We start from the raw sequence: 25,722 nt of genomic DNA on the forward strand, positions 1-25,722 counted from the left end.
TTTTTGTACAGCAGGGGAGGCATCTCACGGGCAAAAACACAAAATCATTAACAAAAATGTCCGCTAAACGCTGCTTCCACAAAAGACAAGAGAACAAGAGGCAAGAAGAGAGGTCAATTTCGGGTGGAGGGGTATCTTGATACTCTCCTCTACCGCCAGGGTCATAATTATAACTGCATTTGGAAAGTCTTGTCAAATATGTGTGCTTGGGAGTCTATCTGTTTATGAATATATGACCCTGTGCCCATATTCTCATGTGTGGGTATTTCCAGGGGTAGTTTTGTGGTCTTGGCGGTAGTTCGACCATTCTTCTGTACACAAAAGAGCACGCAAGAGTACCCCATTAATCTCTTTTACGGTCTTTGGAAATGGTTAGTGTGGCAGGCGGAAGTGTCCGAGAATATGGACCCTGGGTGACGAAGTGCTCTGTTGGACACACACACACACACACACACATACGCACACACACACACACACACACGCACACGCACACACACACACACAGACACACACACATACCTCTCCAAAGAGAGGCTCAAAGATGAGTTCCGGGGTGCAGCATGAGCCAACACAAGATGGCGCCACTATAAAACACTCGCCTGCGCCAGACCGGGCTGGGCAAACCATCAGGCCCCACCGGGAACAAGCCTACCGGCGCAAGGGCCGCAACGTAAAAAAAAAAAAAAATAATAAATAAAATACACACACACACACACACACACACACACACACATACACACACTACTACACCAGTTCGCAACTAAGCTTCTCAACCAGCCCAGACACAGACACATCCACCCACCCGCAGTGAACCGCCCTCAGCACTCGGTGAAACACCACAACATTCTTGCTCCGATTCGGGCACGGACTGACCGCTATAAGAACAGCGCAGTGCCCGTAATGGTTAAGTTTATAAATAATGCAAACTGAGAACACTATTTGTATATTTTGTAAAAAAAAAAATCATTAGCACTTATTATTATTATTGTTATTGTTATTATTATTATTATTATTATTATTATTATTATTATTATTATTATTATTATTATTATGATTATGATTACCATTATTATGATTATTATTATTATTATTATTATTATTATTATTATTATTATTATTATTATTATTATTATTATTATTATTATTACTATTATTATTATTATTACTATTATTATTATTATTATTATTATTATTATTATTATTATTATTATCTTCATTATTTTCATTTTATTATCAATCATATTATTTTGTTAATTTGTTTCATTCATTTCATTAAATCGTCCACTGATGTATATTTTCAGGTCTAGGGCTGCCTGGTTCTTACAATAAACCGTTTATTAATATTATTATTATTATTATTATTATTATTATTATTATTATTATTATTATTATTATTACACACACACACACACACACAGACACAGACACTCACACACTCACACATTAACACCTCTCTCTCTCTCTCTCTCTCTCTCTCTCTCTCTCTCTCTCTCTCTCTCTCTCTCTCTCTCTCTCTCTCTCCCTTTTTCTCCCTTCTCTGCTTCAATCCCTTCTTCTGGTCCTGGTCCAGACAAAATTACCCCTAGGGTCTTAAAAGATATCAAACATCAAATTTGTAAACCGCTCTCCATCATATTCAATAAATCTTTAACAGCTGGAAAAGTTCCATCGGATTGAAAACTTGCAAATGTCACACCAATTTTCAAAAAGTGGGACAAGTCTCATCCAGAAAACTATCGACCAATTAGCCTGACATCGATTGTTTGTAAGTTAATGGAGACTATCATTCTCGACAATATGGTGAAATTCTTCGAAGAATTTTTTTTTTTTTACAACAAAGGAGGCAGCTCAAGGGCACAGAAGAAAAAAAAAACAATAAAAAAGCCCACTAATCACTGCTCCCATAAAAGAACCAGAAGAGGTGGCCAAAAGCAAGGTCAAATTCGGGAGGAGAGGTGTCCTGATGAAGGAAGATTGTTCCAGAGTTTACCAGTGTGAGGGATGAAAGAGTGAAGATGCTGGTTAACTCTTGCATAAGGGGTTTGGACAGTATAGGGATGAGCATGAGTAGAAAGTCGTGTGCAGCGGGGCCGTGGGAGGGGGGGAGGCATGCAGTTAACAAGTTCAGAAGGGCAGTCAGCGTGGAAATATCGACAGAAGATAGAAAGAGGGGCAACATCGCGGCGGAATTTAAGAGGTAAAAGACTATCAGTAGGAGGAGGAGAGCTGATGAGACGAAGAGCCTTAGCCTCCACTCCGTCCAGAAGAGCTGTGTAGGTGGAGCCCCCCCACACGTGAGATGCATACTCCATACGAGGGCGGACAAGGCCCCTGTATATGGATAGCAACTGCGCGGGGGAGAAGAACTGGCGGAGACGATACAGAACGCCCAACCTCGAGGAAGCTGATTTAGCGAGAAAGGAGATGTGAAGTTTCCAGTTGAGATTTTGAGTTAAGGATAGACCGAGGATGTTTAGTGTTGAAGAAGGTGACAGCTGAGTGTTGTCGAAGGATAGGGGATAGGTGTTTGGAAGATTGTGTCGAGTTGATAGGTGAAGAAATTGAGTTTTTGAGGCATTGAAGGACACAAGGTTCCTTCTGCCCCAATCGGAAATGATAGCAAGGTCTGAGGTTAAGCGGCCTCTAGTCTGGAGTCGTGTACTTCCTGTTTTGATGGTCTTCTATTGAGAGAAGTTGAATAATGCAGAGTGGAGTCGTCAGCGTATGAGTGGACAGGACAGTTTGTTATTGAAAGAAGATCATTGATGAATAACAGGAAGAGAGTGGGTGATAGGACAGAGCCCTGTGGAACGCCACTGTTGATAGGTTTAGGGGAAGAGCAGTGACCGTCTACCACCGCAGAGAAAGAACGGCCAGAAAGGAAACTGGAGATAAAGGAACAGAGAGAGGGATAGAATCCGAAAGAGGGCAGTTTAGAAAGCAAAGACTGGTGCCAGACTCTATCGAAGGCTTTCGATATGTCTAGCGCAACAGAGAAAGTTTCACCGAAACTGCTAAGAGAGGATGACCAAGAGTCAGTTAAGAGAGCAAGAATAATAATATGATAAATAATTCGCATCATGGCTTCCGTAGTAAACGTTCGTGTTTAACTAACTTACTTGATTTTTTTCATTATATTTTTAGGTGTTCGATGAAAGCAGATCAGTAGATATCATATATCTGGATTTTCAAAAGGCATTTGATAAGGTCCCCCACCAACTATTGCTCAGCAAATTATTGGCGTACGGTATCTCGGGTAACATTCACAATTGGCTTGTGGACTGGCTCTCTGAGCGGAAACAGAGAGTAGTTCTAAACGGTGTTACATCTAACTGGCTCGATGTCAGAAGCGGCGTACCTCAAGGATCAGTGCTTGGCCCCATGCTCTTCTTAATTTATGTTAATGATATCGATGATGGGCTCACTTGCAAAGTATCAAAATTTGCTGATGACACAAAAATTGCTAATAAAGTAACTGCGACACTCGACGAAGAAGCTTTACAATCAGATCTAGATCGACTTGCACGTTGGGCCAATAAATGGCAAATGAAATTTAACGTTGACAAATGTAAAGTGTTGCACATCGGAAAAAATAACAATCGCGTTCGGTACGTAATGAATGGCAAACAACTTTCTGCAGTGAGTAAAGAATAGGATCTTGGAATCACTATATCAAGCGATTTAAAGGCCGGTCAGCATTGTTCAGGGATAGTTAAAACTGCAAACAAATTAGTAGGTTTCATCGGACGAGTCTTTAATAATAAATCGGAAAAAGTAATATTAAAACTGTATAATTCGTTGGTTCGACCCCGTCTAGAGTACTGTGTACAGTTTTGGTCTCCCTATTACAGAAAATACATAGATAAGTTGGAACGGGTTCAACGAAGAGTAACAAAGATGATTCATAGGTTGAGAAATTTATCAAATGAACAAAGGCTTAAAGAAGTAAATTTATTCAGTCTATCAAAACGAAGAATGCGAGGCGATCTAATAGAAGTGTTCAAAATGTTTAAAGGATTCAGTGATATTAATGCGGAGGATTACTTTACAATTGATCGATCAAACAGAACAAGAAGAAATCACAATTTGAAGATAAGTGGTAAAAGATTTTTGTCGCACGAAGCCAAACACTTCTTCTTCAATCGAGTTGTTAATGTTTGGAACTCTCTACTCTGTGATGTCGTTGATAGTACAACAGTTACGGCCTTCAAGAATAGATTAGATAAGTGTTTTGAATCCAACCAGCAACTAAGATATTGCTCATTGTCGTAATAACGTTAAGTTCTTTCGAATACTGGTGTCCTTGTCCACTTTTATCGCCCGGTTAGTGGTAGCAGTAATGGTAGTTCTTTTCTCTTTCCTACATAAATTCCATGCAGTTTTTCCATGCTGCATGGTTCTTTTTCCTTTCCTGCCAGCTTTGGCTAGAGGGATGGGGGGGGGGGGGGGGGAGGAGCCTTTGCCTTTGCTGTCCTTCATCTTCCACCTTCGATTAGATAGTTAGTGTAGCTTGTCACATACAGCCTCGTAAGGACCAGCAGGTCTGCTGTTGTTTTTTCTTCCTTTGTGTTTCTTTGTGTTCCTTTGTGTTCCTTTGTGTTCCTTCCTCTCCTTCTTTTCCTTCCTTCCTTCCTTTCTTCATTGCTCTCCCTTCCCTTCCCTTACTCTCACTCTTCCACATTCCCCTAATTCATTCTTCGTGTCCTCCTTCATGTCTCACTTTTCTTCCCTCCTTTCCCTTCCTCTCCCTTCCCTTCCCCTCCCTTCCCTTCCCTTACCTTTCCTCCCTTCCGTACCTGTAGCAGACAAGACCTGTTCTACCGGCAGTCGTTGTGAGCTGATGCTGTTATTGAAGATCCAGGAATACTTGACTTGCGGGGGCGAGGCCTTCACATGGCAAGACACGTTGACAGGCTTACCCAGACCCGCCGTGTACACCTTGGATGGCCCACTACCGTCTCTGCATACTGGGGCATCTGTAGGGGTGATAGGGGTATGTGAGAGGCGGTGATGGTGTGTGTAGTGGAAAGGGAAGGTTTGGGAAGGGACGTCTGTAGGGGTGGGGAAGGAAGGAGGTGGTGGTGAGGGGGTGATGGGATGGGGTGAAGGTAGGGGGTGATGCTGTGGGGGCGGTGGGAGAGTGGGGAGTGAGAGGGGGGGGTGATGGGATGTAGGGGGAAGGGGTCGTTGGGGTCTGTGTGTGTGATGTAAACAGGAGGGGAGACGTATTTGGGGTGTGAGAAGGAGGAGGAAAAGGAGGAGGAGGTGGGAAGAAATGGGAAGGAAGGAAGTAAAAGGTGGAAGGGAAAGGAAGGAAGGAAGGAAGAGGTGGAAAGGAAGGAGGGAAGGAAGAGGTGGAAAGGAAGGACTGAAGGAAGAGGTGGAAAGGGAAGAAGAGGAAGAAAAGGTGGAAGAGGGAGAAGGAGATGGAAAGGAAGAGGAGTAAAAGGAAGGAAAAGGTGAATGGGAAGGAAAAATAAGAGGAAGCCAGAGGAAGAAGAGGTAGGAGGAAGGAAGAAAGATATGTAAGAGGAAGGAAGGAGGTGAAAGGAAGAAGGTGGAAGGAAGGAAGAGGTGGAAGAGGAAACATGTAAACATGGAAATGCAGGCAACAGAAAGCCTATTGGCTCATTACGAGGTTGCCCGCTTTGGTGATTTAATCTGCTCGACAGCCACTTGGGGCCTGGGGAGCAGATGAAAGCACCTCGACATTGAGGAGCAGATGAAAGCACCTCGATATTGAGGAGCAGATGAAAGCAGCTCAATATTCAGTTTACTCCCGACGCAGCGAAGTGACGGTCGACTCTACATTTGAAGAAGTTGAAGGTATTCACATTTACTACTTCTGAAGGAAGATTGTTCCAGTGGCGGATGACTCGGTTTGAAAATAAACTCCTTCCGATGTCTGTGTTACATCGACTAGACTGAATGGGTAAACCGTTATTTCTAGTTCTTAGGTTGGTTTGCAGTTCAAAGAATTTGGAGTAATCGACGTTATTGAAATTTTTCAGATACTTGAAAACTTGAATCATATCCCCTCGTAGGCGTCTTTTCTCCAATGTAAAGAGATTGAGTTGCTTGAGTCGTTCCTGGTACGGTTGAGCCCTTAAGGTTGGTATCATCTTCGTGGCGCGTCGTTGAATCCTTTCCAGTAAATCAATGTCCTTTCTGTAATTGGGAGACCAGAACTGTACTGCATACTCGAGGTGAGGTCTCACCATGGAATTATACAAAGATAGCATCACGTCTGGCATTTTGCACTCGAAGGTCCTCGCTATGAACCCGAGCATAGTGTTGGCTTTGTTGTATGCCTTTTTACAGTGATTCGCGTGTTTCAGGTCACTGCTGACAGTGACTCCAAGATCCTTTTCCCCCTGCATCGCTTGCAGAGGTGTCCCATTCAGAATGTATTTGTGGTTACTATTTCTGGACCCAATGTGCATGACTTTGCATTTGTCAACATTAAAGGACATTTGCCATTTTTCCGACCATTCGATAACGTGATTGAGGTCTTTCTGAATGATTTCGCAGTCGGTCTTTGTGAGGGCATTTCCACCCACCTTGGTGTCATCAGCAAATTTCGATATTGGGGATTTCATTCCTGATTCGAGGTCGTTGATATATATGATGAAGAGAATGGGTCCCAGCACTGACCCTTGAGGCACTCCACTAGTGACTGGAAGCCAATCGGAAGGCTGTCCGTTGAGTAGTACTCGGTGTTTTCTGTCGGTGAGCCAAATTTTTATCCACGCGATCAGATTGGCTTGTAACGGGCTTACCGGGGGGCGTTTAAAGGGCGTTGATTTTGGTGGCAGCGGTGAAATTAAAAGAGGGTGACACAGTCATGATTAAGCAAGCGGAAAGGAGTTCGAAACTGGGGGCTAAATTTGTGGGTCCTTACCGAGTTGTTCGGAATGTCAGGGGAAATCGGTTCGAGGTTCTCGAGTCGAATAGTGGGGTCGGTCTAGAAGTTCACAGTGATCGTCTGAAAGTAATTCCCTCACCTTTGGACCTTGATATTGGTAATTCCCCCTCAGAGTCAAATGTTCAACAAGATAATCCCAACACCCATAGCTATAACTTGAGACCACGGGTTTAAATACTTCATTCCCACCCCTTTCAGATCATGATGTTGCGTTTTCTGATCATCTTGTTGTCCCTCGGCTCCCTGCTTGCAACGACACCCATCCACCTGAAGCCTGGCGCCCTCACGGCACACATAGGAGAGGTCTTCCTCATAGAAGATGTGTTCCTCGTAAAATATCCATATACTTCCTTGACCAACACCACTGACACAATCAGGATAGTCTCAGAAAAACTACTTGGCATGGCAGACGCCATACGGGCTACCAAGACTAGGGAATCAAAGGCACCTTCTAGTACCAACTCTCTAAATCTTTTTAAATTACTGGAGGATAGGATTCTGTTCTTGCGGGGAAAAGTTGATGAGGTAGACATGGATTATAGTTTTCACTCAGTTCACTCTCGGGTAAAGAGGGGGTTGCTCAACATCGTTGGGTCCGCCTCAAAGTTCCTCTTCGGTACGGCAACCGACGAGGACGTACGCGATTTGCGGGACCACTACGCTCATGTACTTTCCTTTGCTGCCCGAAATCGCAGGGTGACCAACGCCAATTGTAGAAAACTTGCGCGGTTGCATACTCACATTGAGGAACTGCTAGAGCAGACAAATAAGATGGTAGAGGTTATCAACATAGTTGTCAAACAGATCGACCAGGTGAATCAGTTTCTCCTCCTAGATCAGGCCTTGCATGTATTGGAAAACGTCATTAACTTTGTCGCAACGGCAAATCAGCAGGTTATTAGCAACATGGTTGATGCAGCGCACGGTAGAGTCACACCTGCCTTGCTCCCTCTCCACGATTTGAGAACGACTGTCCATATCAGGTATCATAGTTATAGCCTAACATCTTTATTCAACCCAGACATGAGTCAATATTTTTACACCTTGATTGAGTCCAGCCTCACCCCCGATGCCATAATCATTCATGTTCCATTTCAGACGGCGGACGTGTTTGAGGCACACGAAATTGTCCCGTTCCCTTTTTCAGCTAAGGACAGTGTGTTAGCCCTGGACACGTCCCCGTCTCTTGTTCTAATCGCGAAGGATTTCGCTCTGTATTCAACGGGTAGCTACTCACTCTTGCAATATTGCAAGGAGACGGTCTGCGGGCGATTCCATTGCTCTGCGTCTCTCTTTGCCTTCCTACCAGTTCTGGGAGGGGTATGCGAGATCGCCCTCACCCGCGTGAACGCGTCTGACGCTCTTTCCCTGTGCCCTTACAAGCAGCTACCACCAAAACCTGTTTTCCATAAGAACTTTCAGGGTCAGCATTATTTATATTTCCCCCAGTCCTTCTATGTATCAGTCATCTGCCCGGAGGGTACCACTTATCAACGGGTTACTGGTCACTATGTCATAGCGGAAGCATGCTATATCCGCTCCACTAACATAACAACGCACCCGTCCCGGATCCGTCTGGTTTTCACGGCCAATATTTCCCATCGAATGTTTCCTCTACGGTCTCTCGATAACATTCACTTCTCCAGCATCTCTTATGTGACTAATTCCCTTAATTCATTGTCTTTCGCAAACAAAACGGAGTTTGCGGAAACCCTGGAGGAAACGCTGCCTGAATACCTGCATCTCCCCTACCTGTACCCTGGATTTTTTGTACCAATGTTTCTGATGTTCGTCAGTCTCGTCGTCATGTGCTACCTTATTAGGAAGAACTCTGTCCTGCACGATTATTTGGTTGTGCAGACACGGCGACCGGATGCAGGGAGACCACTGGCAAGGTAGTTTTTCCTTTTCTCAAGCAAGTCAGAGGACATAAACCTGGCATTCCCCTGCTCCTATACTTAACATTGTACTATGTTTCACTACTGTATGTTTCACTACTGTATTTTTTTTAGGAGCTTGATGGACGTTTCATTGTCTGTAACTATGCCAGTTGATAGCTTTTATACATGTGTCCTTATATTTATCTTTTGAGAGATTTCTTATGTTTCATGTCACACACGTTGTGTTTTACCTCTCACTATTTATATTATAACTCCACATATGTTCTTACATAGTCAGTGTTTTAATGTAATTGTATCATAGGCAGTCTGCTTGACAAACTCCCACTATGTATGTTAATGGTAACTAGACTGCTATTTAGATTTTTGTATATCGCGAGGTCGCGATCACTGGTAGGTGACCGAGCAGTGTTATAGTAGGATATCAATGTATTATTATTATTATTTAATATCACCACGAATTAGGCATACAACTGTCAATGGAAAAAACCCACGACAGATAGATCACGCCACCGTATAGGAATGTCGTCCGTCAGTGTTTCCCGTCTGTTTTGTATACATCGCATTTCATAGTGCGTGGAGGTCACCTTGACGTATGTGACCAATTGTAACAATTATTTTCCAACCTGTAAATCGTCACTCCTTCACGAGAGTCCGACTGACACACAACGGAGTCGCTCTCGCTACGACGCTTCTTGTACATATAGGCTACGAATATATTCGCCTAAAGGAAGCTGAAGTCTTAATCAACGCCCTTTAAACGCCTCCCGGTAAGCCCGTTACAGGCTCCAATGCCCGTCGAGTGCAGTTTCTTAAGGAGTCGCTCGTGCGGTACCTTGTCGAAGGCTTTCTGAAAGTCCAGGTATATAACATCACTGGGGATGTGGGCATCCCAGTTCTTATCCCTTTGGCTGCGGTATTCGACTGTAGTCACCGGGAGTGATTGCGCCAGGTTGCGAAAGTCGACTATAGTCACCATCGGTATGAAAGTGTTTACCATTTAAATTATTGATCCGTTTTCATCCAAAAGTACATACAGAAAATCACAGGTCGATAGCTACAAATGTCTGCCGATGGCATAGGGAACAGTAAACAAACCATGTTACAGCTGATCGGCGCCCACGTGTGTGATGAAGTTCTTTTGTTACAACTTTCTTGTATTTCTGCTCATAACAGAGGCAAGTTTTATCAATAAAATCATTGCATTTGTGTCATAAACAATGCCTGATTGTTATATAAGCATATTTGATGTAAACAAACGAAGATGTATTAGTGTGACCTTGAATAAAGACGTAGGGTTTTTAACTGGGCATTTAACTCATGAAAAGGGCAATTTTACTAAAAAATATGTGCGCACAGACATATACCTATGTATAATGCATGTATACATGTATAACTCTCTTTCTTTCACTCTCCTTCTCTCTCATTTTACAAAACCTAGGCTAGAGAAGTCTCTTTTATATTATTTGTGACCTAGGCTAGACTAGGCTGATTATAACTGTTGTCTCTTTCTTGTATGCATGTTCCTTGGGCTAGACTAGGATGGTGATAACTATTGTCTCTTGCATATATGTACGATGTCCTTTTTTATTACACATACACATATATTTGTTTTCAAGATTACCATGGAGTAAGCAAGGAAGAGGACTAAATTTCTGAAGACAGATGAAGAAATTCAAAGAACACTTGAAGAACTAGGAGCATCAGACAGTGAAAATGAAGAAGAAATGTTTGAGGAAGAAACTGATGACTGGCTGGATGAGGCTGAGGATGACTTCAATGATAATAGTGTGGAGTTAGAAGAGGAGGATACTGCTGCTCCCTCCACCAGGATTCCTTCAAGTAAGGAACATGATTTGGCATAAATTGTTACTTCAGAGAGCCCCACTGAATTACAGAACATGATATATTTCACAGATAATAATGGAAGGGAAGGTATTGAAAATCTCACACCCTATCAATGTTTTATAAAACTGTTTCCTGAAGAAATTTTTTAACTATATTTTTCTGTATTTGGTATATTGTTGCAATTTATATTTCTGATGAATTGAATTTATAGGATATAATTATAGTACATTTTTTTCATATAATAAATGCTATTTGGTAAGAAATTTGTTTGACATTCCGTCTTTCCTCCAAGGAAATTTTACATAAATGGTGCCAACTTTATATCAATAAAGAAAAGGTTTTGCACAGAGTAAAGTGTCACAATATGGCAGCAACACCAATTTACAGGCCTTTTCTTTAGTCTAAGTCCCCAAAACAATGAAGTGAATGAAGTATTTTACATTTTAGCAAAGATATATTTTATCTTTTTTTTTGCCAGTTTTGTAACAATTTTGGACTTTTTTCAAAACCACACATTTTCTAAGAAAAATAAGTGCCATTTATGAAAAAAGGTAAGGTCTTTTCTCGATGTACAAGTCATATAAAGCCAATTGGTGCATTTTTTTTTTTGAGGGTGTATGACGCAACCTTGAAAACCCCAAAAAATGCCCTACCGCAGCCAAAAGACAATCGGAAGGCTGTCCGTTGAGTAGCACTCGGTGTTTTCTGTCGGTGAGCCAATCTCTTATCCATGCGATCAGATTGGCTCTAATGCCCGCCGAGTGCAGTTTCTTAAGGAGTCGCTCGTGCGGTACCTTGTCGAAGGCTTTCTGAAAGTCCAGGTATATAACATCACTGGGGATGTGGGCATCCCAGTTCTTATATATACCTTGGAAGAAGTCTAATAAATTCGTTAGGCAGGAGCGCTTGTTTCTGAAGCCATGCTGGGTGTCGGAGATTACATTATTGTCTTCTAGAAACTTAACAAGTTTGCCTCTGATAATTTTTTCGAGTATCTTTCCTGCCACTTATGTCAAACTTATGGGCCTGTAGTTTAATGCAACGCTTTTGTCTCCTTTTTTGAAAATCGGTGTTACGTTCGCCATCTTCCAGTCTTCCGGGACCTTGTTCAGTTGAACAGACTGGTTGAAGAGGTAGAAGAGGAAGGGAGGAAGAAGGGAAGAAGCGGAGAAGAGGAGTTGGAAAGAAGGAAGAAATGGGAAGGAAGGAAGGAATAAGAGGAACGAAGAGAAAGGAAGAGGTGGAAGAGGAGGTGGAGAGGAAGAGGAGGATAACGATGGGAATAGAATGAGTGTGGGGGGGGGGGGGAGGGAGAAGAGGAGGAGGAGGAGGTATATGTGTGGGGTGGAAGATGAGAGAGAATAGAATAGAATAGAATAAAATTTATTTTCATTATTATAATGGTTATTCTTGACATATATCTTATAATCAATTAGAGTTATAACAAAACTCTCATACAATATGACCAATGAAGTTTGGCCAGACGTGTTAAAAACTAAATTTAGGCACAGAGAGCTAATAAGTATTAGACCATAAAGCAACAGTGCTGAGTCAAAATAAAAACAAGAAAAAGATTTAACAGGGCGAGGCCTGTCACAGTCAGATGTAAAATAAATAAAATCATATATGAGACCAAAAACTAAAAATTGAATAAAAGTTAGATAAGCTACTGGGAAAATTGCCTATTAAGTAAAAATTCTTTGAGACGTGATTTAAAAGTGAACAGAGAGGGGGCGTGTTGTACAACAGGAGGCAGGTTATTCCAAAGTGAGGGAGCACTCACTTGAAAAGACCTGGTGGCAAGGCAAGTGTTTCACCGGTATACATGTAGGTGTTCAGTCTGCCTGGTGTTTACATGGTGATTGCGACTGTCACGAACACGAGTTAATGGGAGCAACCAATCAGGGAGGTCATGGTTGAGTATTCTATATGTGAGTGTTATAATCTCATACACATACTGGTGATTTATTTTCAGCCATTTCAGTTCCCTAAGGAAGGGAGTAACATGGTCACTTTTTGCAGCGCCTCCGAGAGCCACTTTGGCTGCAAAATTTTGTATTTTTTGTACACGTTCTATTTGGGTGATGTTGGCTGCTCCCCAGATGCTTATTCCATAGTTAATGATACTCATAACTAATGATTGTACCACAATTATACATGTTGATTTATTAAAATTATCTTTAATTATATTAATAAACATAATGATTCCATGTGTTTTTTTGATTAAGTCTGTGATATGTGTATCGAACGATAGATGGTTATCAAAATATATGCCTAAGTTCTTCACTGATGTACTAGGGGTAATAACACTGCCGTCCACCATCAGGTATTGGGAGGAATCAGTGATAAAAGCTTTCTGGATCCAATAAAGATACATTGTTTTTTTTGACATTGAGCATTAGACCATTCGCATTAAAGTATGTCTTAGCTAATTTAAGAGTGTCTTCAGCTTTTTGTATAAGGTCCTTTAAATTATCAATATTACTTGAAAGAATAATTTGGGTGTCGTCTGCGTATTGAAAGACGTCACAATTTAAGAGGAATGAAGCAAGGTCATTCACATAAATATTAAAGAGAATAGGGCCAAGAACAGACCCTTGAGGCACCCCATATGAAATACCTGTCTTATCAGACACAGTGTCATTTAATCGCACTGATTGTGTTCTGTTACAAAGGTAACACTCGAACCAGAATGGATCCACATTGCATTTAAGGCATTTTTAAGTAAAATAACATGACTAACGCTGTAAAAGGCCTTTAATAAATCGCAGAGAGTGACCAGAGAGACTTTTTTATTATCCATGTTGGAATATAGATTCTTAGTTAGGGTTAATAGAGCCGAAGTAGTTGATAACTTTGGTCTGAAGCCATGCTGAGCATTACTAAGTAGGTGATTTGATTCCATATGCTGAATCAACTGTGATGAAACTATTTTTTCTTGTAGTTTGGAGAGGACTGGGAGGAGAGATATGGGACGATAATTACTGGGGTCGTTTACATCACCAGTCTTTAGGATGAGTACCACGATTGAGAATTTCCATGCTGTGGGAAAAATTCCTGTGACTATTGACGTATTCATGATGGTGGTTAAATAGGAGACAATAACAGAAAGGGAATCATTAAGGAATTTCAGTGGTATCCCATCAGACCCACATGCATCACTATTGTTCATATGTGCAATGGTAAGGACTAAAGTTTGCCAGTCAATAGGCTCAGGTCTGAACAGACAGTTAGGATCAGTGATGTCAACTGGATTTGCAGTTGGGAGACGTGAGGAGTCACCTAATTGTGTCTTTTCAAAAGTGATTCTACCAACGTTAGCAAAAAAATCATTGAAGAGGTTAGCAGTCTGCATCGTAGTTTCTTTATTGTTACATGTGACAGGCAGATGACTGCTCTTATTATTAGGAATAAGTTCCTTAATGGTTTTCCAAATGATTTTGCTATTACCTTTGTTGTTGTCAATTTTTTTGTTGTAGTATTCGGATTTAAAGTAGTGAATAGATCATCTGACTTGGCACTTTAAGTTTTTATAAGTATTTACTAGGTTAACGTTGCTTCTGTCTTTTTTCCAGGCTTTCAAGGCATTGTTCTTTGTTGTATCAAAGTTCTTAACTCTTCATTAAGCCATTTAGCAAAGGGTCTTTTCAATTCCTTTTTCACTAAGGGTGCGCAAAAATCAAGACAGTTCAAAAAGACACCATTAAGAACCTTAACTTGAGTATTGACATTATCAGTAATGTAGATGTTATCTAATGTCTTACTCTCTGATGTTAATAAATTACAGAATAATTCTGGTGAGTAGTTCTTCATTTCTCGGAATGTTTTTGTTATAGGTAGCCTTTTAGGTTTGGCAATGTCAAGAGCGAGAGTTAGCAAGTCATGGTCAGCAATGGGGCAAACAATAACATCATGGTCCAACACTAAGGCAGGATTATTTGTCACTATAAGATCCAATAATGTTGCCGACAGGGATGTAGTTCTTGTTGGCTTATTTACTAACTGACTTAATTTTGTATTATTAATTACTTGTTCCATTTTGTTGTTCTTAGATAAAAAATTACAATTAAAATCACCCAACACATAAAAAGGCTTATTTCTGAGGTGTATATAATTAAAAACATCTAAAATGTAGTCAAATGTGAAAGAGTTAGCGTGCGGGTGACGGTACATGCAGCCAATTGTTATAGAAGGTAGTTTTCGGCATTGCACGGTAAGCCATAAGTCCTCAATCCCCTCGACTCGGTCAATGTTTACATCAATCACAGTGACAGTACAAATATTACTAACATATATACACACTCCTCCACCTCTGCTTTTGTCACGTCTATATACATTAAAATCAGGCATGGCAATGTGCTGGTCTAAAACATCATTGGTCAACCAGGTTTCACTCACACATAAAATGTCAGGTTGACGTTCGTTCACTAAAAGACGTATTTCGTCAAGATAACATAAAAGACTCTGTGCATTGATATGTTCAATTTCCAATTTGTCCTTTTTTTTTCGCGTAAGTGGCTCTGTCTTCATGGCCGGGCTCCTATTCGACAGGAAGCTGGCATAACCTTTCTTTGTGACCAAGGCGACGGCAATTACCGCACCTCAGTCTGTGGTCGAATCGACAGGTAGCCAGTCTATGGTTGTGTTCCCCACAGTTATAACAGCCAAATCTCGGAGTTGCATGGTGAGGTGCACCGCTCGAGACAGGGTGTACATCACCATGGCACCATGGGGGGGGCGGTGTTGTGGCTGGCCGTGGCCCTCCCCTGCACGTGATGACTCCAGCGAGTGACAGGAATTGGCGAGCTCGGAGCTGCGTGGTGAGGTGCACAGCTCGAGACAGGCTGAGACTGTACATCACCGTGGCACCATGGGGGGGCGGTTTTGTGGCTGGCCGTGGCCCTTCCCTGCACGTGATGACTCCAGCGAGTGACAGGAGTTGGCGAGCTCGGAGCTGCGTGGTGAGGTGCACAGCTCGAGACAGACTGAGACTGCTCATCGCCGTGGCGCCATGGAGGAGTGTTGTGGCTGGCCGTGGCCCTCCCATGCACGTGATGACTACAGCGAGCGGCAGGAATTGGCAAGGGGTCGTGTCGGGCCGCGATGCAGCAGTTAGGTGCTCCCGTCCACTGTGTTCCCGTCTGCCACGGAAGCGGTGAGGGACAGCACCGCGTACATAGGGGCCTGGTGGGGGGTGGGGGGTAGCACTGGGGGTCGATCTGTGGGATAGGGGTTGTAGCACAGGGTGGGAACGGTGAAGGGTTAGTTGTGGGGACGAAGTTTGTGTAATCTTATTGATGTTATTTACAGTTAAAGGGGCCTTCTTAACTTTATTCCAGTTCTTACATAAATTAAAGTCAGGACATTGTGCATCAATTGAGTCAAGTAGTCTGACTGCACCAAGTCTACTGAGTGTTGTTATTTTCATCAGACTCAAAGCAGAGATCATCTAAATCACCAGTGCTAAGTGTGAAGTAAGGAGGGGTTTTGATGATCTTAACGCCATTTGATTCACCCCATCTTAGCAAGTGTTCATTATATGTTTCAATTTGTGCACTGAATTGGTCTAGCTTTACATGTCGTACAACCTGACAAACGTATAGTTTCAAATGGTCATTTTTCTGTTTCAAGTCACTTGTTAATATGCCTAAGTCATCAAGGATCTTATCACTGGGAGTCTCATTGATAATATCATTTACACCACAATAAATCACACATGTTGGGGCTTGGTTCATTTTTTCCGTAACCCAGCTTCGGAGCAGGTCGACATTGGCGCCATGAAAGGTTTTTATGGAGCAGTTGTTTGCTAGGTCGTTACGATGAACCCAGCGTAAGTTCGCGTCACCCAGAAGTAGACTGTGTGCACGAAGTGGGGTGGAGCTCCTTGTCACGGGCTCTTCCCTGCTGGTGCTAGACTGAAGCTCTTGTTCCAGATGGGTGACTCGTGTCTGCAGTGACCTAATTGTTTCGTAAGCAGTCCTGACTTCTTCATTAAGTAGCTCGATTTCCAAGTCTTTGGTATTTATACGGTTTTTGATGCTCTCAATATCAAGGGCAATTTTCTGAATGTCGGAGCAGAGAGGCAGGTCAGTATTAGATAGGAGCAATTCAGAGTGATTAGAGTGGTGTGATTGGTCGGTCTCGCTGTGGAGTAGATTCAGGGGGTTGTCCTGGTATGGCGGCACGGTGGCGGCAGGCTGGCGTGACTGCCCATCCTTAGAGTCAAGTGAATGAGCTGCTTCGCAACGAGGGTGTTGAGTGGCTTCAGCTTGAGGTGCCATATCACTGATGAGAGCAGGTGTGGCCGAGAGAGTGTCGTCAGTACCTGGAGCTGTGTCAGGTTGGGAATTCTGGAGGATCATGTTGATGAGCTGATCCTTTCTCCCTCATATATTAGACAGTCCAATTTCTCGGCATCTTTTTTGTAGGTCTGACTTCCTGTATTTTTCTAAAGTTTTTTCTGGACTCTGGGTGCCTGTCAGTGGTAGTCTGAGAAGGTTGTGTTACTGAGTCTATATCAACCATGTTGTCAGGTGTTTACAGGGTGGCTGTATATGCACCTTAATTGTCTATAGATAGACTAGGGAGCAGCTTTAATGAGCTTGGGCAAAAGACGGTGGTGTATATGGGATTGGGTTATTAGTGGTTGAGCGTTGATTAGGACGCACCACCGTTGTCATGGTAACGATGACGTCACTTTAACTCAGAGCGCATGCGCCAACCCCAGCAGAGTAGTCGAGGGGGGGTTTACTTTGAGCACCAAGATTTCATAGGCAAAAAATCAACAAAGTCCAAACCCTTAACTTTTCTAAATGTGCCCGTATGCTCTTACTGTACTTATGCGCCTTCCGGCCAGATCATGCAGCGCTGAAGGTGTATAGTTAAGCCACAGAGCCAGGAAATCAGAGGAGCTGTCCAGGCATAGGTAAACACACCGCCATCTTGGAGGACGAAAAAACAGAGAGAGAGAGAGAGAGAGAGAGAGAGAGAGAGAGAGAGAGAGAGAGAGAGAGAGAGAGAGAGAGAGAGAGAGAGAGAGAGAGAGGAAAAGGGTAGGGAATGTGAAGGGGAGGGGGTGGTGGTTATGATAGTAGTAGTAGTAGTAGTAGTAGTAGTAGTAGTAGTAGCATGGGAGAGGAAAAGGGTAGGGAATGTGAAGGGGAGGGGGTGGTGGTTATGATAGTAGTAGTAGTAGTAGTAGTAGTGGTAGTAGTAGTAATAATAGTAGTAGTAGTGGTCAGTCTAATCCTGCGTCGAGGGCTCACGCGTTTCAAGAAGGAACAAAACAAAACAAAGCGAAGAAAACAAAAGAACATCGGAAGTTAAAGAGTTGGAGCAAAAGACGGAGTTGGGTTTGGAAGCATCGACGACAGGGCTGTTTTTCCTTCCCTGGACTCGAGTTTGTTGTTGTTGCTGTTGTTGTTGCTGTTGTAGTTGTACTGAAGTCCGAAGGGAGTTTCGAGACCCGGGTCGGTATTCTCAAACGCTTCCACCTCTCATGGTAACTACTTATAAAGGCCGAAAAGGAGATTAATCGGTTTTCCTGAGTGTTTTTTGCACGTTTGCACAGGTTTATACTATCATCAGGATCATAAAACTACTCATGGAAATGCCCAAAACTCCTCGGAAAGCCTTGGCAAATGTGTGCGCATGGGCGCCGAAATGTTTCAAATTACGACCCCCGCGCAGCTGGCGGTGGTCGAGAAAGTGTTACGCATCCTCCGAGTGGCTGGTGTAACAGACCGGAAAAGAAAGTTGTGTGGTGAGGGAACGGTGGAACAGACATGTTTGTAAGTGTGTCAGTAATAAGAACTCTGTGAGTATTAATATAGCAAGAACGGACGTGAAAGTTTACCGTTTATCGTTGATGAGGTCAAGGTAAATATAGACAGGTAAAATCGTCCCCCCCAAAACGCTGGCTCTAAATTTGCGCTTCTGAGTGCGTTTGTGTGTGACGTCAGAGCGTGGATAGGAGGAGAGGTTGCAGAGCTGACAGCGGCTCAGTCTCAGACGACCCCGTGACGTGCAGTGACTTGCAGGACATGCATGGGGAACTTCTCTACACACATACAGCACATACAGCATGTGACAGGAGGCAAAAAAAATTATATACCAATTCTGAAGACAATGAAAAGAATAAATAACCTGCTCGACACAGATATAAATCAAGACAAATGGGAGCTCCGTTGAATGAAGAGGCTCACCCACATCCAAGACCCAGACCTATACCACTCTGACGTCACGGGAAATGGGCGGTGTTTACCTATACCACTCTTTGACGTCACGGGTATGGGCGGAGTTTGGTACCTTGCCTGCGCGAAAGAGGGGGGATGATTTTACCTGTCGTAGACTATATTTACCTTGGATGAGGTTTCAGGCCCCGCTCCAGAGCCAGCGCAGCGCTCCACAGGTTCGTCAACAATATAATGATGTTAGCCTCAAAGTTGTTTATCTTATTCATTTTTTTTATAGCAAGGCAATTGCTCAAGGGTAATAAACAAAGAAAAATCTAAATAGCCCGTTAATCGGTGCTCTTGCAGAAGGAAAGAGAACGAGAGGTCAGAAGAGACATCACTATCGGGTGGAGAGGTGTCTTGCTACTCTCCTCTTGAAAGCGTCCATGTTGTAGACAGGAGGAAATGCTGACAAAGGAAGGCTGGTTAGGAGTTTACCAGAGGATGGAATGAATGAATGAAGATGCTGGTTAACTCTTGCATAAGGAATTTTGATGGCATAGGGTGGCTAGAGTAGAAAGTCGTGTGCAACGGGGCCGCGGGAGGGGGAGTCAATCACTTAGTAAGTTCAGCAGAGCAGTCAGTATGAAAATATATATAGAAGATAGAAAGAGAGGCAACATGGCGGTGGAATTTAAGAGGTAGAAGACCGTCAGTAAGAGAAGGGGAGCTGTTGAGACGAAGATCCTTGGACTCCGATCTCCCCAGGAGAGCTGTGTGTATGGAGCCCCCCACACGTGAGATGCATACTCCAAAGTCTATATATGCCAAGTCAAGTCACTCTGCCTTCAAAACTGCGACCAGCACGCGCAGGGGGCGGTTTGGGGCGGAGCAACCGAATGACGTCACTTGAAGCCAGTTCACGGGATGTGCATTCTCGCCTTCTTTCACCGCGCATTCAGGCAAGCCACTGACGAAAAAAATATGCCTTTTTTATTGTCCTATGCGTGACTGTAATTCCAATGCCTACAAACGGTGGTGTGGGGTGTGAGAAGGGTCATGTTGAAATGACTGATATAAATTAGTCTGCCTTTCTTCGTTTTCTCTAAATCATTGTTTCTACATTCTTTAGTTTGGCTCCAAGCAACGTGCACGCATAAGCCACGCCTCAGCCGTGTATCCTCCCACAAAGCTGCGTATGACTCGACTTGGTATATATATATAGACTTTGGCATACTCCATACGACGGCGGATAAGGCCCCTGCATATGGGGAGCATCTAGGAATGGGAAAAGAACTGGCAAAGATGACACAGAACTCCCAACCTCGAGGACGCTGATTTAGTAAGAGAAGGAATATGAGGTTTCCAGTTAAGATTTCGAGTTAAGAATGGACGTAGAAGTTGCGATTAACAATAAGAACGAACGTGAAAACTGAGTTTACTGGTAAGAACGGAAGGGGAAATGACCGAAGATGATGGTGACGTTCTGGAAAAGGTTAGAGAGAGAGAGAGAGAGAGAGAGAGAGAGAGAGAGAGACTTGAAGATAAAATATAAACACTGACTACTATGAAAAACGAAGAAAGGAAGGAAGAAAAAAAGGAGAGAATGGAAGAGAAAGGCAGAAACAGAGAAGGACGATCAGAAGGGAAGATAAATAAAAGATAAATGAATCAACAGAACTCCAAATGTGTGTGTGTGTGTGTGTGTGTGTGTGTGTGTGTGTGTGTGTGTGTGTGTGTGTGTGTTATGTGTGCATGCGCGCTTCCTCCCTCTCTTCCTTCCTCTACCTCTCCTCTTCCTCCTCCCTTTCATCACATATTCTTCCTGCTCCTCCTTCCTTTCCTCTTCTCTATCTTCCTTCCTTCCTTTCTTCAACTTTTCCTTCTTCTTCTCCTTTCTCCCTCTCCTGTATTCTTTCTCTCCTCTTTCCTTCCTCCTCTCCCTTCCCCCTTCCTTCCTTTTCTCTTCTTCTTCCTCTATGTTCTTCTTTCTTCCTTCTATTCCCACTTTATCTTCTACTCCCTCCTCTACCTCCTTCCTCCATTTTTCCTTCTCCTCCTCCCTCTTCTTTCTCTCCTGCTGTTTCTTTTCTCCCTTCCTTCAATTCTCTTCTTCCTCTTCTTCCTCTCTCCCTCCTTTCTTTCTCTCCTCCTTTTCTTGTTTTCTGCATAATTTCTTTTCCTTCTTATCTACCTGCTTCCTTTTCTATCTTTCTTTCCTTCCTCCCTTCCCGCTCCTCCCTCCTCTCTCTCTCCCTCTCTGCTCCATCCCTTTCCCCTTCGTCTTATCCCTTCTCTGTCTACTTTCTTCTCTCCCTCTTTCCTCCGTTCCTCCGTTCCCTCCCTTCCCCCTCGCCTCCTCCTTTCCTCCCGCATCCATTCTCCCTCTCTAGTTCTATCGCTTCCTTCCTCTCATCTCTTCTCGTCTTCTACTTTCTTTTATTCCTTCTTACCTACCTCCTCCTCCATCTTTCACCTCCCTCTCTCTCTTCAATCCCTCCTTTCTCTCCTCCTCCCTCCCTCCTCCTTTCCTTTCTATCTGCTTCAATCCCTTCTTCTTGCGTCTCATCTATTTTTACCAAACTCCTCCTTCCTTCCTCTTCCTGCCACCCTCTGCCCCTCCTCCTTTCCCTCCTCTGCTTCAATCGCTTCTTCCTTCGTCTCATCTCTTCTTACCAAACTCCTTCCTTCCTCTTCCTCCCACCCTCTGCCCCTCCTCCTTTCCCTCCTCTGCTTCAATCGCTTCTTCCTTCGTCTCATCTCTTCTTACCAAACTCCTTCCTTCCTCTTCCTCCCACCCCCTCTGCCCCTCCTTCTTTCCCTCCTCTGCTTCAATCGCTTCTTCCTACGTCTCATCTCTTCTTGCCAACCTCCTACTTCTCTCCCTCCTCCTCTCCTTCCCATCATCTGCCCGGCTGCTCGTGAAAATGAGGTGCTTCGTTTCAATGTTTCACGGTATTTGCGTTAATCACGGCGCGGCTCACGGTGGGGCGAGGCGAGGCGCTGCTCCGAGGCTCGACGGATCGCGAAAAGTGGGTCGCGGGGTGAGGAGGAGCGCCTAACTGGGGGATGCTTGTTTTCTTTGCTTGGATTGGAGTCGAGAAAGTGCGTTCAACGGGGAATGGTCCGCCTGCTCGTTTTCTTTGTTCTGGTCCGTGTTTGTCGCTTTTATAGGAGGCTTTAGTAAACTGAATCGTGGCCAGGGTAGGACGATATGGACTTTGGAGGCTCCAACAGAGATCATTGACTCAAATAAGCTTTGTCCACCGCTTTGTAATTGTTTGGTAAATGGAGGAAGTTCGTGTTTGTTGTTTTAATGGGTGACTTTCCTAAACTCATCCGTCTCCGGAGTGGGTACTTTTGGTCGTTCTAGAGACTAACAAAGCTAATGAAATCGAATCTTTTTTCTTCATCAAGGTATAGCTGTTTTGTAAGGAGAGATAAGAGTTTAAAAACAGAACTGCTGTCCGCTTCATGCTGTCCCTTGATGCATGTTACAAGATTACAAGAACGAAGCTAATGGAATCAAATCTTCTTCACCAACACAATAATATAAGGAATTGGTAATTTGTTGTGTTGCCTGTAGCGCCAGTAGGTTTTCTTTAGGATGGCCCATATGCCCGTCAGTGGCGCAGGTTACTTTTATTATAGTGGCTGCCGTGATGTATGACTCATGCATGGCCCATGCTGCCCCCTGTTGCTTTTCTTGGCCGATGTCGCTGAAGTTAAGATTGACTGAAGATCCGGACAACATGTGTGTAATCTTCCGTCACTCGGCGATGACTTGAAAAATCAGCTTGTTTCGGTGAGGATTCGAACCAAGTCCATGCTCGAGCTCACCACGCCCGCATGCTGACCACTCAGCCACCGCCTTCCCGTACAGAGAAGCTGTTAAGACGAAATTGATGCTCTCTTCATACCGTCCCTTGATACAGGTTACTAGACTACTATAACGAAGGTAATGGAATCCAATCTCCTTTCTTCACCAATGTGATAATAATAAGGAATTGGTAAGTGAAGAAAAGCTGTTCAAGGCGAAATTGATGCCCGCTTCATAACGTCCCTTGATACAGGTTACTGGACTACGATAACGAAACTAATGGAGTCTCATCTCCTTTCCTCACCAACGAGGTAATATAATTATATATAAGAAATTGGTAAAGGAAAGAGAAGTTATTTAAAGATAAAACTGCTCCTTACTTAATGTCTTTTATCGATACAGGTTACAAGTCTATTAAAACGAAGGTAAAGGAAACTCATCTCCTTTCTTCACCATCGTGATGATATAAGAAATTGGTAAGTGCAAAAAAGCGGTTAAAGACGAAACTGATGCCCGTTTCATAGCGTCCCTTGATACAGATTACAAATCTCCTTCTCTCCCTCCCTCTCTCCCTCCCTCCTCTCTCTCTATCTTACACTTCCCTTCCCTTCCCCCCCCTTCGTCCCTTTCCCTCTCTTCCTCCAGAACCAGAGAGGGAGGGGGGGAAAGTGGGAAATAGGAGGGAGGGAAGAAGGTAAAAGATGGAGGAGGGAGAGGGATGGACTGCAGCATCTGGCCGGGGATTCACAGAGTCCCTAGCGGCGAGATTCTTCCGCCTCTGCAAGAAAGCGATAAGCGGAGAATGTGTTATAGGTGAAAATGAAACTCTTCCTTATTTCAGAGCGCGGGGCAACAGCACACCAGTAGCTTGCTCTCAGGCGGATGATTAGTGTTTTGGGGGCAACATGTGGCTCGATTTTCCTCAGCAAATCATATAATGCAGTAATTGACACCTATGCACAGTTCTTTCTTTCTCAAGCCTGGATAAAATTTGACTGAAGTTTCCTCTCCCGCTGTCTTGAGAGCCGCTGTTTGCACCATAAGTTATACTTATTTGTTGCTATGTATATGTTTTAGCATAACAGCGCTGAAATGCTCCACAAAACGGTCTCCACGTCAACATTCCTGCAGTTCAAAAGTGACGGGACTGGGAGCCAATTGACAGAGGTCCAGTTCACCGTTCAAATTGGGCAAAATCAGTAGCTGCCTGGTTCCCCTTGTTTTAGAGTAGGTCCAGCCCACCGCTCAGATGAGGCGAGATTAGTGGCAGTTTCCTTCCCCTTGCAAGAATAGCTTCAATCCGCCGCTCAAATGAGGCGAGATGAGCAGCTGTTTCCTTCCCCTTGCTACAATAGCTTCAATCCGCCGCTCAAATGAGGCGAGATTAGCAGCTGTTTCTTTCCCCTTGCTAGAATAGCTTCAATCCGCCGCTCAAATGAGGCGAGATCAGAAGCTGTTTCCTTCCCCTTGCTAGAATAACTTCAATCCGCCGCTCAAATGAGGCGAGATCAGCAGCTGTTTCCTTCCCCTTGCTAGAATAGCTTCAATCCGCCGCTCAAATGAGGCGAGATCAGAAGCTGTTTCCTTCCCCTTGCTAGAATAGCTTCAATCCGCCGCTCGAATGAGGCGAGATCAGAAGCTGTTTCCTTCCCCTTGCTAGAATAGCTTCAATCCGCCGCTCCAATGAGGCGAGATCAGAAGCTGTTTCCTTCCCCTTGCTTGAATAACTTCAATCCGCCGCTCAAATGAGGCGAGATCAGAAGCTGTTTCCTTCCCCTTGCTAGAATAGCTTCAATCCGCCGCTCAAATGAGGCGAGATTAGCAGCTGTTTCCTTCCCCTTGCTAGAATAGCTTCAATCCGCTGCTCAAATGAGGCGAGATCAGCAGCGGTTTTCTTCCGCTTGCTAGAATAGCTTTAAACCGCCGCTCAAATTAGGCGAGAAGAGCAGCTGTTTGCTTTTGGATGCTAGAAGAGGTCCAATCTATCACTTAAATCAGGCGAGAGGTGAAGCTTATCTTTCCTTGGGGATGGTAACTTATAATTTCTTATTGCTTTAGTATCATTCTGAGGGCTTTTTTCTGTTTTTTTTTGTGTGTGCTTGGCTGGTTTCCTTACTGATATACAGCGCGAAAGACAAAGGCAAGTGATGGGGGCTCAGAGGTGCAGGGGCCGTGTATATGATGGGTCGCCGAAGATGAAATAAGACTTTAGTTCCTTTTTTTGCAAGTCTTATGAGGAAGGACGATGCAAAGGAAGGCAGGGTGTTGGAAGTCTTGGCAACTGGATAGAAAGAGAGCAAGATAGGGAAAAGGAAAGAAGGTAGAGGGAGAGGGAGGGGGAGGGAAAGAAGGAGAGAGAGAGAGAGAGAGAGAGAGAGAGAGAGAGAGAGGGGATAATGTCACTCAAACACACAAGAACATGGTCCCCCCCCCAAAAAAAAAAGAAAGAAAAGGGAAATCAACACCTCTGTGACTCCTTGGTGTTTCTTTTCATCATATTGTTTGTTCTCTCTTCATTATCTATAGACTGCAGTTCTCTCTTCATCATTTTTTCATTCTATTGTTTATTATTCGCTTTATTATTATACTTTTTTTATAGTTATTCTCTGCACTATCTTTTATTTCTTTGCTATATTCATCTTATCGACTCTTCAGCTTCTTCTTCTTCTTGTTCGTCTTCTTCTTTCTCTTCTTCTTCTGCTTCTTCTTCATCTTCTTTCATCTTCAACTCTCGTCTTCTCTCCCTCCTTTTTCTTTCTTCTTCTTCTGCTTCTTTTTCCTTTTGTTTTCTTTTTCTTCTTCTTCTTCTTCTTCTTCTTCTTCTTCTTCTTCTGCTTCTGCTTCTGCTTCTTCTTCTTCTTCTTCTTCTTCTTCTTCTTCTTCTTCTTCTTCTTCTTCTTCTTCTTCTTCTTCTTCTTCTTCTTCTGCTTCTGCTTCTGCTTCTGCTTCTGCTTCTTCTTCTGCTTCTGCTTCTGCTTCTGCTTCTTCTTCTTCTTCTTCTTCTTCTTCTTCTTCTTCTTCTTCTGCTTCTTCTTCTTCTTCTTCTTCTTCTTCTTT

The 25,722-nt window shown here is 43.5% G+C and overlaps 1 protein-coding gene across 1 annotated transcript in view; it reads right to left on the reverse strand.

The window, feature by feature from the left end:
• Positions 1 to 25,722, reverse strand: part of LOC126982865 (carcinoembryonic antigen-related cell adhesion molecule 1-like) — a 139,506-nt gene that overhangs the window by 72,683 nt on the left and 41,101 nt on the right. The window contains exon 4 of the mRNA XM_050835140.1: positions 4,797 to 4,976. Within this exon, the coding sequence (XP_050691097.1) occupies positions 4,797 to 4,976 (180 nt within the window). The remainder of the gene's footprint in view (positions 1 to 4,796; positions 4,977 to 25,722) is intronic.

This window comes from Eriocheir sinensis, chromosome 5 (genome assembly GCF_024679095.1).
Source record: "Eriocheir sinensis breed Jianghai 21 chromosome 5, ASM2467909v1, whole genome shotgun sequence".
Taxonomy (NCBI): Eukaryota; Metazoa; Arthropoda; class Malacostraca; order Decapoda; family Varunidae; genus Eriocheir; species Eriocheir sinensis.